A 16,069-nucleotide genomic window follows, 5' to 3' on the forward strand; every position below is an offset into this window, starting at 1 on the left:
CAAAAACTAATGATGTAATATATGGGGATTAACATAACAATAAAAAATTAAAAAAAAAACTCTATATAGAATGTAGATAGCTTAAATATGTGATATATTAATATGTAAATAGGATATATATATTCATCTCCCTCCCCTCCATATATCCTGCTTTCCTCCTCTATGGAGGAATCTGTATATGTCAAACTATATATATATATATATATATATATATATGAAATTATATGTATAGGAAATAGGATATATTCTATCTACATTTGGAGCTATATACATAGGTATATAGAATATCATATATATATGAAAATATCTATTTTCCTCCTCTATGAAGAAAAAATTTATGAAGTTATATTTATGACAAAATAGGATATAGGATATTACATATGTATCTCTTATAATCACTTAATAGGATTTCCTATCTTCCTTGTCATGAACTTTGATTTGTTCATGGCTCACTCTACAGCACCTGAACAATGCCCTGCATGCGTCAGAAATTCAGTAAATATTTGTTGAATAATTTATGTTTATACTTAAGACTAGGGGGCGCCTGGGTGGCTCAGTCGGTGAAGTGTCTGCCTTCGGCTCAGGTCATGATCCTGAGGTCCTGGGATCGAGCCCCGCATCGGGCTCCCTGCTCAGAGGGGAGCCTGCTTCTCCCTCCCCCTCTCCCACTCCCCCTGCTCTCCCTGTCTCTCTCTCTGTGTCAAATAAATAAATAAAATCTTAAAAAAAAATAAAAGACTCTTCGTTGGACTGGTTACAAACATCCTAGTATGGTTTTAATTTTGCATTCTATATGGGAGATGCCATAATATCTTTTGAACTTTGGGTCTCTAAAGTCTTCATCCGTTTTTTAAAAAGACCATTTCCATGGAGAGAGGGGGCTGGCTGTGACCCCGGGCTGGGCTCCCCTGTGTCCTGCAGCTGTGCATGACCCGTGTCTAAGCCTGCTGGAGAGGATTCTCTGGAATAGATCTCTGGGCCTCCATCTGGGTGAATGTATCCCGAGAAGTGCTGCTCAGAGGTTGGAGGGTCGGACTTGGGATTTGGGACCAGGCTGATTATCTCATGGATGAAGCCCACCACCTCCAGCGTGAGAAATATGGCCCATCAGCTCTACTGGGAAAGGCCCTGAGCTTGGTTTTCCTTTTGGTCACAAACACGCACTATACCTCCTGCTACTTTCCTTCTCTCTCTTCTTGAATCAAAGACCTTCTTCCCCTTGGGGGAAAGACAGAAGAAGCTTCTGTAACTCACCCTAAAATTAAAGTCAAGACTCTACATCAAGCTCTTGTGAGACAGGAATTCTGGTAAGACTCTGAAAAAAAAAATTAAAAAAAATCCCTTTTGGAGAAGTATAACCTCTAATTTTGGGTTTTACGTGTACATTTTTGCCACCTCCCCACCCCCCCATTTACCTCTGCAGACGCAGAAGGCAAGGGGATGCTACTGGGTTGGTACTAATTATCCAACACCCCCTTCAGTAATGAGAGTTTCTGCTCTATGTCGGGGGTTTGTATCAAGGCAGGTGTGGGGTAAGCTCAGATCCTTTCAAAATGGGATGGTCCAGCGGACGTCTGCCTGCCCCGGTTTAGCACCGATGGAGGTTGGACTCCTAAATCATCAGGCAAAACACTACCGTTCTAGCTCTGGGTTTAAAAAAACAAAAAAACAAAACATTACAACAACTTTGTGCCAATTACACACATTCGGTATATGATACACAGTGTGTAACTGCCTGAGTGCTGAGTTAGAGGGTTTAAAATGAGTTATGGCCTATATCTCATGCCTTAATGCACCTGTTGTCAATATGTTTTCCTTCTTCATATAACAGTGTGTTTGTGGTCACAGACCTACAAGTCAAATAAATAACTTCCATCCCAGAAATGGAGGGGAATCAGCAAAGCTCCGCCTCGCCTCACAGGACTGTTAAGACTCCCAGAAGGTACTACGCCTGCAATTTGGGCTGCTGCCACCAGGTGGTGCCCATTTGGCAACCTGTGGTTCCTAGCAGGTGTCTGGGTCCAGGTGTGCGTCTGAGGAGTCCAGGTGATGCATCCAGGTGTGTCCAGCTGATGCACCTGAGCATTCGGCAACCAATACCTCCAAAACCCCACTTTACTGAAGTAGCCCATCAAACACAACTTATGTGTGCTAACGAAGTCCACTTAACCAGAAATACCACCGAAGGGAAATGGGGGGTGTGATACCTTGTACCTCACTCGATGTCTCTCAATATTTAAATACAAATCTAGGTTTATTTTGCCATTCATTCATTCACCCAGCAAATAACTACCACATGCCGGGCCTTCGGTTCAGTCCAGACTTACAGAAATGCATCAGACATGTCTCCAGTATAGAATTTTTCCAAATCCATCAGTGGTGCTGATGCATAGATAACTTAGGGTAAGGATGGTCCAAGCCCAGGACGGTCACATCTTACTACAGAAAGGCCAAATTCACCCATAGTGAAAATGACTCTTGAAAATCTTTTAAATTGAACTCCTTTTGGCCATGAATGTATCCTTTGACTTCTAACGTGTGACTTTTGTCATTTTAATCTTTGAAGCCTTGGAAGTAATGGCCGGTGCTCAGTCCTCCCGCTGAGTCTAATTGCCTACCCATGTCTGCAAAAGGGATGCTCACCCCAAGGCTTCCTGTTCCCATGTAAGCTACAGAGAATCCCAATTAACCATCATACTTCTTCATTCATGTAGGAAATGGAAAGCATGGAGTAGCAATCAGGCTGGATCCCCTTCCTGCTCACCTCACCCCTGTTTCTGGCCTTCCCATCTGGAATGTTCTCTCTACAGCCTTCTCAACATACCATACTCTGAACTGGACCAACAGAGCCGTTTTCATACAGTTCTAAATACTATCCATCAACTCAATGTCCATCATCCCTCCTGGGGACTGGAGGGAGTTCGATCCACCGTCCTTGGGATGCTTTCGCTTTTTTGGATGAAGGTCCAGGGAAATCCCACCGTACAGTAAGTAAATGGGCATCTCCTCACCCAAATAGGAGAACGGTGCTCTGGGTTGTTTACTGATTTTTTTCCTACTGAACAGAAGTTTCTCTCTGATATCAGAATCCTCTCTGTGACGACCCAGAGAGAGGACGCTCTTCACCCAGCTTCCCTGTGCAACTTCCTAAGACCCTTTCCTCTGCACAGCCACTGGCAGAGAGCCCACGAGACGGCAGGTGCTGCTCCAGGGGCTGGGAGACCAGCAATGATCCAACCAGCAAGTCCTTGTCCTCGGAGAGGCGGACAGTGAACAAATGAACGAGGAAAAATGCAGTAAGATCATGGGGATACGTTCCATGAAGAAAAAAATAAGGCAGCGGAGGGGATGGAGGCTGGGGAGGAGGGGGGCATCTGAGCCGAGCCCCGGAGGAAGCAGGGGCTGACAATGCCAGTGAGGAGGCTTGTGGAAGGTCCACTTTCCCTCCCAAGCGCGGCCCCGCTCCACCAGCTCCAAGCGCAACCTGAGAAGAACCCGTGCGGACATTCTCAAGGTTCACGATACGGCCACAGGCAGAGTCCTACTTACAAGACAAATACACGAGTGACCAAAATGTAAGATTCACTTCCCGGCACAACGTAGAATCAAATCAGCCGTGGGAATGTCACCATACCCGCGTCACCACAGAAGAAACCGAGGAACAGAGAGATGAAGCATCTAGCCCTGGTTCTCATCTCTAGGTAACAGAGCCAGGATTTAAATGCAGGCAGCTTGGCACAAGAACCCACACCCTCAAGTGCCCTGCGTGCTCTTCCCGTGTGGCGACAGTCAGCCAGGATGCCATAGCGGCTGCCCGTCCCAAAGGGGCATGTGCCGCAGACCCCACTGCCCCCTATCGCTTCACACATTTGTCATCGCCTGGATCTCATATTCGGCTGGGCTTGTGATCCTTGGTCTATGTGCTCCAGGATCCTTTATGTCAATTCTATGCAAATGGGTGTTTTATGGGGAGGAATGTGGTTCCTTCTAGGTCTGAGGTGACAAAGAAGTTTTGCCTTTTTTTTGAAAGATTTTATTTATTCATTTGAGAGAGGGAGAGAGAGAGCGCATGTGCTTGCACAAGCAGGGGGAGCAGCAGAAGGAGAGGGAGAAGCAGGGTCCCCGCTGAGCAGGGAGCCCGATGTGGGGGCTCAATCCCAGGACCCTGGGATCACGACCTGAGCCGAAGGCAGATGCTTGAGGTTTTATCTCTTATGCCCACGATTGGTGGTGTTGCAAGGGATTCCTGTGCCGATGTCTGAACGCAATAGAGACACGTGCTGAATTCTACTGAGGACGTGTGCCACGGGGCTGGTGCCACGATGGACATTTGCTGATGCCGCTCTGGGCTCACCCAGGGTGGAGGGCAAGGTTGGCTTCCGCCTCTGAGCCATTTTGCCCAATTTCCCCAGCAGACAGAATCTCTGCTTGTCCTGACTTTGCCTCCCAAAGAGGAACGTAATCTAAGCAATGCATTTGGAGAGAAATGTCCAGGAATTGATACATGCCGTCTCTCCCAGAAGCGTATTTGCTTTAACAAAGCATTGCAGGCAGACGTTAATGCTTGACCCAATGGCATGAAATTTCGCTGGAAGGACTGCAGCCATCCATGGAGGAGTTATTTCTGGCCGGGAGCACAGGGTCTCCAAACGCCCTGTGAGTCATCACCCACGGAAGAAAGGCCTGTGTGGAGTCCCTGAGCAGAGATGGGCTCTCCTCTGTAGGAGGTGGATGGTGAGCGCATCTGGCTCTGCGGCCGTCCCGCCCCCCGCAGTGCCACTCAACTCGGCCATGTACAGCCGCGGACAATAATGCACACATGCGCATTCCCGATCCGTTCGCACGGCAGGCATCGTGCACCAAACCCAGTCCTGGCGGATGAGGGATGGAGGCCAAAATGGAACGGGACTTGGACCCAGGGACCATGCATCTTGGTTTCTGCAGATGTGTCAGAATTCCACGTGTGTGGAGTGGCATGATGCGCAACAGCCAGAAGACAGAAGCAGCCCAAGGGTCCACTGATGGATGAACACAGGAACCAAGTGTTGGCTGTCCACACGGTGGCATGATTTGGCCCTAACAAGGAAGGGGATTCTGACACTTGCCACACCACGGATGAACCTGGGGGACAGCATGCTGAGTGAGAGGAGCCAGCCACCGAAGCACAGATACCGCACGGCTCTATTCCTCGGACGCACCAGAGGAGGTACATTCACAGAGGCAGACCGAAGGAGGGAGGCCGGCAGGGGCTGAGGGGCAGGGGCACAGGGGCTTGTGTTTAGTGGGGACAGAGCTTCAGTTCTGCAGGATGACCGGAGTGCTGCAGGCGATGGACAAGCATGTGAACGCTCCTAACACCCCAACCTGTATGCTTAGCAGTGGTTAAGACGGTGCATTTTATGTTATGTGTATTTTGTCACAATTAAAAGAAAAAAAAACCCTGTCATTGTCTCAATTTTCTTATGCAGAAAAAAAATAATACTTATTGCTACTTATTGCATGGCATTGTTGCGAGGATCAAAGACGTGGACGCTGGTCTGCTCTGTAAGGAGCGCCCAATACACATTCAAATGCCGTTTCTGTTATTATTGGGGTAACTACTGTAACTACTAGGTAACTGTAACTACTGTAACCCGTAGCGGGAGTCAAGGGCCCCCCAGCAATGCTGAAAAGACGCATTATGTTTAAAAACCGACAGACAGACACAGGAAAATGGCTGGAACCTAGGAGTTGGGCCTGTGTATGGGGAAGAGAAGTGTTGTTGCCTCTAAACCAGAACATCGGTTCTCAATCAAGCGATAATAAATTCTGGTGTTAGGAAGTCAGTTTCAGTAAAGGAACACCATTATTTGGCGTCCAAAGAGAGGATAAAAGAAACAGTAGCTGAGGAAAGCCCCGCCACTGCCCCCAGGCTGTCTTCCTTCCTTCGTCTCCTGCCCCACCTTCGGATGCATCCCCAGCGCCTCACTGAGGGGTTCACCCCACTCAGCAGCTGCAGATTCCAAATGTCCTGATGGGGGGACTTCCTTGCCTACAAGGCGGGCTGAAGAAGGGCTGCGCTGGGAGGTCCCGCTGGGCCCCGGAGCCTCAGGGGGCTCGGTTCACCCACACAGGTGTGTCCCCCACAGCAGGGCGCCGGAGGCATCGCGCCCCTGCCCAGCAGGTGACAGGGTTCCGCGGCTGAGCTGCTTCTCCCTGGCTCGTCCGTCCCTGCAGGGGACCTAGGTCCTCCGAGGAGGCAGCTGGGACGGTGAGGAGCCTTAATGCCTACTAACGCCTGTTCCTTCGAGGGGTATTTACGCGGCCATTTGGCTGAACTCTTGGGGAGAAGCCGCCAAGCTGCCCCGAGGAGCATAACCACAGCCTGGGGGTGACGACAGGATGAAACCCCGCCCCTCGCGGCGGCTCCGTGTGCAGCCACGGCTCCCTCTGTTCCGCGGCCCCACTGGGAGCAGCGGACCTGCAGGTGCACGCCCAGCGCCGCACCAGGGAACCTGCCCTCTCCCTGCCTCCCGCTCGTCTACGCAGCCCGTTCCGCGTCTCCCCGTGTCCCCTTAGAGGCCGGCGGCTCCCTTCTGCTGGGACCAGCCTTGGGAGACCGTGTCAGTTCCCAGCTTGTGTGTCTGCTGGACCCTGAGCTGGGGGGCACTGCACGGTGGGGAGGCAGGCTCACCGGGTCCAGCTGGGACAGCCTGGGGGACAGTCAGGGCGTGGTGGCAGCATGGGGCGGGTGCCAGTCTATGTAGGAGCCGCCGGCGAGCGCCTGGGACCAGAGCGTCTCGGGTGACGCCCCTGCCGGGGGCCGTCCCTCTCCCATGCTTGTGACACAGCAGTGCCCGCGGCGCCACTCTGGGCGTTCCTACGATTCCCTCACCCCCAAAGCTCTCCGGTCCAAGCGTTTCCAAAGCCCGCTCCCCTGCTGTGCTGACAGCCCACACAGCTGCCCGGCCCTCCCGCCTCACCCCTGCAGATCACCTGCTTGGGTGATGAGGCTTTGGGCACTCAGGGGTCAGGGTGTTGGGGCTGCGGCACTGGGCTCGGGGGTCAGGGGACCCCCTGAGTGGGTCCCCAACAGAGCCAGTCCCAGGACTGGTCTGGGAGGTCTGCTCTCCTTCCTGTGGGGTTCCAGCCAGGCCCTCCTGGCGACAGAGACAGCAACCTGTCTCTCCTCCCATGGGGCAGCCTGTGTGCGGCGAAGCCAGAAGAAGCTCTGTCTGCAGGTGGGGGCTGAGGGACAGAGACAGAGAGACAGAGACAGAGAGACAGAGACAGAGACAGAGAGACAGAGACAGAGAGAGAGACAGGGACAGAGAGACAGAGACAGAGAAAGACAGAGAGACAGAGGCAGAGAGACAGAGAGAGACAGGGACAGAGAGAGACAGAGACAGAGACAGAGAGACAGAGAGACAGAACACAGAGACAGAGACAGAGACAGAGAGAGACAGAGAGACAGAAACAGGGAGAAATACAGTGAGAAATAGAAAGACAGAGACAGAGAGATAGAGTCAGAGGGAGAAGAGGGGCAGAAAAAGAATGTTCTCGAGATGTCTCTTCAAGTTCTGAATAAAACCACCATAAACTACCCCTGACTCTGGACTTTTCAATTACATCAGCCAACAACATTTTTTAATTTTTTTTTTTAACTGAAGTCGGCGTGGGTGGGATTTCCTATTATTTCCAAACCCTAAGAGTCCCAACAGATATTACTGCTGACATCCGAAGTGCATCCATTAGAGATCGTTGCCTTTTGAAGACCCGGCCTCCTTGGGAAGCATAAGGTAACACGACTTCACGTAATTTACAGTTCAGTGAGAATGCCTTTTCCAGTGGATTCCCTGTGAAGAGGTTTCCATACGGATGGGGGAGAACACACAGGCTTATCCTGCCTCTGGCTGGAAAGGAAGAAAGAGCAAATAAAAATGAAAACACTGGAGCTTTAAAGCGGACCGTGCCGTCAGAGGCTTTCCAGGAGCCTGCGCAGGGGGATGTGGTTCTTCTCCAAGGACCCCTGGGCTTTCTGTCTCGAGGGTCTCCAAACGACACCGAAGTATTATAAATACCAGGGAGTCTCCCAGCCCCTGTGGTCCCCGGAGCTGCACAGAGACAGCTGAGTGGGCTGTGGGGTCTGACTTTTAGGCTGTGTGTCCGTCTGTGGGGCTGCAGGTGCATGTGCTCGAGCCCCCGTGTTTCTGCAGGTGATTTTGTGAGTCCCGGGATCACTGGAGTCAACCTGGACTCCCTAGGGCATAGCTGTTAAGTGTGGACTTCTTTGCTGACTGGTATTACAGGCCTAGCCCAGACTGCTCTGCACAAAGGAATCCCTTCCCGGGAACGTCCAGGGAAAGTCCGGCATGGTCTGGAGGGACTTGGCCTCTCGGGTGCCGTGGTGAGGACATGGCTTCCCCGTAGAGTGGCTCCGGCTTATCTGCTGGTCCCTTTCTGGAGGTGGTACCATCTGGTAACTGCAGGAGGTCTTGTCAAGGGGGGTTAGCAACCAGAACAAAAGGAGGGGGACCCCTTCTTTTATAAGACTTACAGCCTGAGTCTCCAGATGGCGCCTCCGTGGCTGGGACCGGGACCTGGTCTCTCCCGGAGCCAATGACGGCGTTTAGAGGGACACAGGGCTTTGTGGCCACCCTGGGTCACCCAGCCATCGGAAGCGGGGGTGGACACGGCACCATTTATGTTGCACGGATTAAGTGCCAAGACATAGAGGAATTTTCTGGAGAAAACATCATTGCTATTAGAAGGAGGGCAAATGGAGGCTGGTGAGAACAGGCTCGAACGTCCTCCCCAGGAATCCGCAGTCCCCGCTGTTACGAGAACGCGTCTCCCCACGCGCGTTCCTGCCGTCCCCTTGGCCTGCCGTGCGTTTCCATGTTGTGTGTCATCTGGCTGACCGTGGGCAGACCCATCGTCAGTGTCTTGGTGTGAGTATGTCCACGAGAAGGCTTTCGTGATTCAACGGCTCGCTTTCTCATCTTGATCCCTGCCCTGTTCACTCTTTCATTCTCCATGCATTTGTCGAGCGCGTACTACCTGCCCGGGGCTGTACGTGACGGGGCGCAGCGGCGAAGGGAGAGACCAAACAGCCCTGCCCTCCCAGAGCCTATATCCCCAAGAGACAGTCAGACAATAGACCAAGCAAAATAAAAATATATATGTGAAAATACAGGAATATATACTGCACACACATAACTTAGATGAATAAATATAACGGATAAAAACCTAGCGGGGCTGGGGAAGACGGTGCCGTGGAAACGTGCGACAACTTTACCACCACTGCCCAGGAAAGGCGGGGGAGACGGGGAAGTGAGGGACCCCACAGCCCTGCAAGGAAGGGGGTTCGGAGCAGAGGGCCCGGGGGCCTGAACCGTCAGAGGGACGGCAAAGACCCTGGTGCGTGGGACCGACAGAATGAGCGGGAATGTAGCAAGAGTGAGGTCAGAGTGCGGGCAGGCGGGCAGGACCCGGTGTCCCCGCAACCACTCTGGCTTCTCCTCCAAGACGGGAGGGAAGCGTGTGGACGTTTGCGAGCCGAGGAGGGACAGCGTCAGCCTGACATTTTGATCCCTGTTGCTGCCGCACCGAGAACAGACTGCGGGGGAGAGGTGGCCCCTGGGAAGCCCGCGGGGAGGTCGCTGCTCGGGGCTGGGAGACAGACAGGAGCGCGGGCTGGGGGCTGGCAGGATGCCTGCCGGAGGGCTGGGTCCGGAACACGTTTGGAAGGCACTGCCAACAGGATTTGCTGGAGGACTGCATGTGGGGGGAGAGAGAGATCAAAGGGTGAGCCACGATACGGCGTGTGCCCTGGGGAGCCCCGGCCTGCCCTGCACCCCCTCCTTCCCACCTCTGCCTTCTCTCCAGCCAACCGCAGGACAAGGGCCGTGCCGCTGACTGTGGTCCTGCCGTCGTGGAGGACCTAACACCCAGTGGGGATTCAGTCGGCGTCTGTCCACTGCGTTCTGGGGGTAGACACGCTCCCTGGAGTTCCCAGCAGGGCAGAGGGGCTTAGCAGCTCCCGTCCAGCACCAGCAGGGTGCCGAGCTCGGACTGCCGCTGGGACCCAGAGGGAAGGGGTCGGGTGCACCTCCAGCCCTCCCGCCGTCCCCAGGCTCCGAGGAGGTGCCAGGCAGCGGCAGCACGACAAGGCCATCCCCTGCTGAGGGCAGCGCGCTGCCAGGTGCCCCGCCGAGCGCCCCTGCTGACGCGTGTCCCCGCATGCCTTGGCTTCACCTCATCTGTGCATTCAATTATAAAGAGAGAGAAGAAGCCAGGAAAGAAGGGGTCCAGGGAATGTAAATGAAGGGCTGCCCCCCACGTCCCCCCAGCTGCAGAGCAGGCCTGGGTTGGCCGGGGAGAGTGGGGACCAGTCTTCTCTTCCTCCCTCGGCCAGGGCTGTCAGTCGCAGGGGGGGTGACTGAGTGCACGCTCGGCCCCCGCACTGACTCTGCACACACTCTCCCTGCTAGGCAAGCCTCCCAGGGCACGGCCGCATGCTCGCCAGACTAGGTCTGGCCCCCTTCCCGGCCCCTGCAGCCCCCCACGCCCTTCCCAGGGGCTGGGACGCGGCGCCAGGCACTTGGCAAACACAAAAGGTCAGGAGTTCGGTGGACATGGCTCAGCCTCCCAAGTGGTTCTGCATCCCGATCAGGGGAGGGTCTCCTGACACCAGCAGGGGCACCACCGGAATGGGCCGGGAGGGGCCCCAGGACCCGCAGCAGTCACGGCCACGGACTCCCGGGGCAGGGCCGGGGGCGTCCACTTGCCTTGATGACGTCTTCGTCAGACGACCAGCACTCCACAGACGTCAGCAGGTCCGTCACTGCGCCGTCCTCCTCTACCGACACCACCTTGACCGGGACGGCCACTGTCTTCCCCGTGAGGATGGCTGTGTTCAGGATCTCCGCCTCCTGGAGGACAGACACACCTTCCGGTCACACACCTCCCCGTGCGACGGCCTCCCCGCCTCCCCACATGGGACCCCGGCGCCCGCACCACCGCAGATGGCATAGAGAGGTCGTGTCCTGCCCAAGGTCACACAGCCTGGCAACGGTGAAGGTGGGATTTGAACCCAGCAAGTCCCGCTGCTGAGTCCATGTGTTAGCTATTCCGATCTGGCTGAACTCACACAAAGTGATGCCACCTTCAGCCGTGAGCTGTTGGCCAGAGGAGCAAGCTGCCCTGAAAACAGCTGAGATTAGCATCACCCACGGCCTGTCCAGCGCGTAGGGTGCACGCGGAGGTGGAGACCCTCACTCTCGGAACTCCGTCACGATGGCTGTCGTTCACTCCCTGTCCCTCTTCCAGGCCCTTACTGGGTCCCGGTCTCTGTGTCTGGAATGCTGCTATGGTTCCAATGACAGGCTCAGCCCCCGACGTGACAACATACACACACCCCACACACTCACCCGAACGTGCATTTGCCTGCTCAACGCTTCCCTTGTTGCTCAGCTCAAGGTGTCCCACGGGATGTCCCTGCTTGCCCTCGTTATTTGCTTCCAGAGCCCCTCAGAGCCCAGGACACACAAGCACAGAATCTCCTCTGTGGCATCTGACACCGTTATTTAGAATAATTCTAAGTACTTAGAATTATTCAATTGGTGATCTCTCTTCCAGGCTGTAGCTCCGTGGGGCTGGTCTGCCTTCTGCTCCCCAGTGCTTGGCACAGGGCGAGCCGCAGCGAGCGATTCATTATCTGCAGGACGTGTGGCTAAGGACTCGACCGAAGGACTGAACCCACACACCTGCCTCCCCGGTCTCCGGCTCTTAGTCCTGCACGTGGACGCAGGGCCTCAGGCTGCATGTCCCGGACACTGAGTGGCGGCCCTCATTCTGCACCTGTCCCCAGCGCACCTCTCCCTTCTTCCGTTCCTCCTACAGGGCCCCGGGAGATCATAGGAGCCCATTTCTCAGATGGAGAAAACTGAGCCCCAAGAACCGGAAGTGGGTCTCATTCCCCTCTGCAGGGACTGTCTCCCCCAATCACACAAAGATCAAAGTCCCCATACAACCCACAGCTTCTGTACAACTAGCCTCCCAAATTCTTGCCCATGGCATTCCTGCTCAATGCTGTTAACTGCGGGCCAGTGCTGTCCCCGAGAGGGGGGCTGTGTCGGGGCAAACGCTGAGTTTCTTCTGTAGGTCCGACCTTGTCTGGCCTATCCTCGGGGAAGCAGCAGTGAGACACCTGGACGGGTGCTAGGAGACCCGTCTCTCTTAGGGCCAGGCTTGCACAGGTTCTTGCTAATTTGATTTTCATGTGAAGTCGCAAATTCCCATTTAGGAGCATGCCAGAGGAAGGGATAGAAATGTATCATCCTAACATTGCATAACTCTTTTCCTTATGTTAACTTTATATTTCTTACATAAGATCTTATTTTTCCTTTATAGGACTCGTTCATCTTATAATTAGCTCATTTGGTTTAGATCTGAATGTGAAACTATATATATGGGTTTTTTTTTAATTATTTAATTCTGAAAGAAAGACCGCGGTTTGGAATGTTCCTGAATTTCAAAGACCATGCCTTATACTGTCTCAATATGCAAAAGCTTCTAAATGCCCATTGATTATGTGCTTGTTCCCCCCCTGCCTTGTGAGTTCCCAGACTGATGCGCTTTTATTTTGGGCGCAAGCATAGTAAAACGAAGGGATGAAGTCAGAATGTGGTGCTACACCGCCTCTGGGGGGGGCGGGGAAGAACCTGTGTCTATGTTCCTACTAAAAGGGTAGAGATCCAGGAGAACCACTCACACTTTGGGAAGAAGTGGGAAAACACTCCTTAACTCTCTGGCCCAAACTGGCTCATCTCAAAGGAAAGAACAGAGTGGGGGCATGGCATTATGACTTTGGACACCAGCTTCAGGGAAGAGGAAGAAGATTTCGCACGTGCCTGGTGGAAGAACAAGCAGCATCCAACAGTAAAACCCAAAAGGCCTTTAAAGCACCTGCGCATTCAAAGCAGCACGGTGAGGACCAACCCCGGACTCACTGGTGAGCAGGTGTGGTCCAGATGTCGGGGTTGCCTCCGGCTGGACGCATCACTCTGCCTACGGGACCTCACGGGGATTAGGGACGGAGCTGTCAGGCCGCCTCTGCCCTGTCTGCGCATTCCCAGTTCTTCAGTGTCACGAGCCCGCTCTCCGGTGTAGCTCTGCTTTCTCCGGGAGGTGAATGGCACGTCTCCAGGAAAGAGGTGGTGGGAGGGCCCCGCTTCGCCTTGGTTTGGTTTGAGATGCGACACACAGCTGCGTTGATGATCTGACCCCATCAAACCCCGGAAAGCTCAGCTGCCTTCCGCCATGGGTCGCCCTCATCCCAGCCCCTCAGAGCGAGGAAAGCGAGGCAGGGAGGGGTCTTGAGAACGCACCATCTCAGTCCTCACTGGCAGCCCCACGCTCCATGCAGAGAGGACTCCCTGGGTACCCCACAGCTCCCCAGAACTTCAGGCTCTCCAGAGGCCAGGAGGACGCAAAAACGGGAGGAGAAGGTGACCGTGCTTTGAGGCCGCCTTGTAAGAGGGGCCACAGATACTCTCCTGCGATTCAACTCATGATCTATCGTAAGGAAACAATGAATGTCCTGGTTTTGCCCGAGAAATGACAGCTCCCATCGTAGCTTGGACCCCTCTAGAAACAGAGTCGAGAAAGGGATTCAAGGGCAGGGAGGCTTAGTGGGGGGTTCAGGAAGTGTCCGTAGGGGAGTCGGGAAGAGGCAGCCAGGAAGGCGTGCGAGCCTCCACCAGCTACCGCAGTGGGTAGCTGGAGCTGGTCCTGCAGGGACTGAGCCGCGCTGCAAAATACACCATGTGTGTTATATATTTCCATGGGTGGAGATGCATTATCACCCATTCCCTTGCAGGGAAATTACCTAAAATACACACCTAAAAATAGTTCCACGGAGGGGCGAGGGAGCTGGGTTATTTATACAGTGCCTCCTGAGAGCCGCTCCCGGGGCCGACCATCTCCGGCACATCCAGCCTGCTGTGTGCGTGGGCAAAGCAGCCTCCCCTGCTCTCCAAGGATGCTCCTGACAGACGGCGGTCCGGGGCACTGTGCCGCACTGGGGTGTAAGGGACGTGCACGGGGCGGAGGACTGAGGAATAAAACTGAGGAATGATGTCTCCTCTGGAGGTCTGATGGATTGGAACCAGAATTAGAGGGTTTGTTTGTTTAATTTCCTCATGCCTTCCAGCATCTTGATTTCCTGCTTCATGAACATAGTCACTGATTCACGATCACCCTTCCAAAGTAACTTTAAAATGGAGGGGAGGAAGGTGATGGAGGCAGATAAACATCACACTGGGGGCCTTCTAAACCGCACCCAGAGGTTGATCTGTGTGTTAGAGATGGTTTGTCACCCACCTGATGGCCACCTGCCTTTCTGCTCTCCTAGCGAAACCCTAATTTTATTTGAGGCTGCAAGATGCCCAGCTAAAATTACTGCATTTTGGGGGGGCTGTCCTTCATTTGTGACACAGTTCTGGTCCATGAGATATAAATGGAAGTCACTTGGTGAGGCTTCCAAAAAAGTTTGTGAAAAAAAGCAGATCCTTGGTGATTAACATAACAATAAAATTTTTTTAAAAAAAGCAGATTATGAAGGTTCTTTTGTGTTTCCCTTTCTTCCTGTTGCCAAGCACAGATGATCCTGGATTTGGGGTTGTATCTTGTACCCCCCACAGTGAAAGCATGTGGCTAAAAGCCACATGGCCCAGTATCATGTTAGGGTCAAGGGCAGGGAATCTGTTGCTGGAGTGCTGGGTGCAAATCCAGCCTCTGACACTGCCCAGTGGGTGACCTCGGATGGCTCACCAGACTCTTGGTGCCTAATTAGCTTCAACGATGGAATGAGGATAGCACAGTGCCCACTTCCTGTGTCTGCCCGGGTTTCGGTGAGTCAACAGTGTTGGAGAGTTTATGACAATGGCCGGTGCCTCAGGTGTGAGTGGCTGGTGCCCCAGAGTGGACAGCGTCCCCCCAACATCCATGTCCACTCAGAACCTCAGGATGTGACCTCATTTGGGAAGAGGAGCTTTGCAGCTATGATGAGTTAAGTTCAGGCGAGGTCGTCCTGGATGAGGGTGGCCCTCCCCTTAATGACTGGTGTCTTTTTGAGACGAGAAGACACAGACAGAGCCCCCCCCCCCCCACCGAAGGTGGCTCTGTGAAGGCACGGGCGGGGATCGGGGTGGTGCGTCCGTAAGCTGAGGAACATCTAGGATGCCAGCAGCCACTGAAGCTGGAAGAGATAAGGAAGGATTCTCCTCAAGAGCTGCCACGTTCATGGCACTTTCTTACGGTGGCCCCAGGAACCAAGGGAAGGGTCCTGGACGCCGGCTGGATGCGTCCCAACACCAATCCTGGACGCTCCCTCCGAACACCCAGCAGAGGAAACACGACTAAGATCTTGCTTATTTAAACCTGTCGCCCTCAGATAACCACCGTCCTTGGCTGATGTGACCCGCCAGCAAGAGGCCCTCCTGTTTCTCGGGTCTTGGGCTGAAACCAGCAAATCAAATAGCTTCTTGTCCCTCAGGAGGCGGGGAGAAAAATGATTTCTTTGCCTTCACCGTGACCGTGGCCCCTTGGGAGATCACGTGCCGTTTTCACGCCAGGCTCCGAGCCGGGGCCGCGTGTCTGAACTAGATGAGGAAGGTCGGAAGGAATAACGGCAAGAATGGTGTTTGCGGCAGCGCTGCTCCCTCCTAACAAGAGCGTCCAGGTAAGCCTGGCGCATCTCTCCGGAGGGGGGCAGACAAGGGCAAACGTGCCGTTAAACAAACGTGGCGGCGCCCGGGGGGCATGGCCACTCTTCCCCGCCGTGCGGGAAGCTGGCGCGGGCCCGGCATCCGTGAGCGTCCCCAGGGCACAGCGGCCCACGGCCGCGTCCCTCGCCTCCGCGCCAGAGTGTCACACCCCAAACTCCCCGAGAGAGGACACAGGAAGACGGGCATTCCGAAGGAGGGGAAGTAGAGCTAACTGGCAACTTGCTTTACTGAATCCACACGAAGGAACCATTTCCTACAGGGGCCGCTAACCAGGGCGTGAGAAAGGGTTGACAAGCTCG

At 54.0% G+C, this 16,069-nt stretch overlaps 1 protein-coding gene across 1 annotated transcript in view; it reads right to left on the minus strand.

Annotated features, from left to right (window-relative positions):
- TMEM132D (transmembrane protein 132D) overlaps positions 1-16,069 on the minus strand; it is a 554,840-nt gene that overhangs the window by 80,151 nt on the left and 458,620 nt on the right. The window contains exon 5 of the mRNA XM_025858624.2: positions 10,770-10,913. Coding sequence (XP_025714409.1) covers positions 10,770-10,913 — 144 coding nt within the window. The remainder of the gene's footprint in view (positions 1-10,769; positions 10,914-16,069) is intronic.

Source organism: Callorhinus ursinus, unplaced genomic scaffold, assembly GCF_003265705.2.
Source record: "Callorhinus ursinus isolate GAN/ISIS: 27379988/994484 unplaced genomic scaffold, GSC_fseal_2.0 scaffold97, whole genome shotgun sequence".
NCBI classification, from domain to species: Eukaryota; Metazoa; Chordata; class Mammalia; order Carnivora; family Otariidae; genus Callorhinus; species Callorhinus ursinus.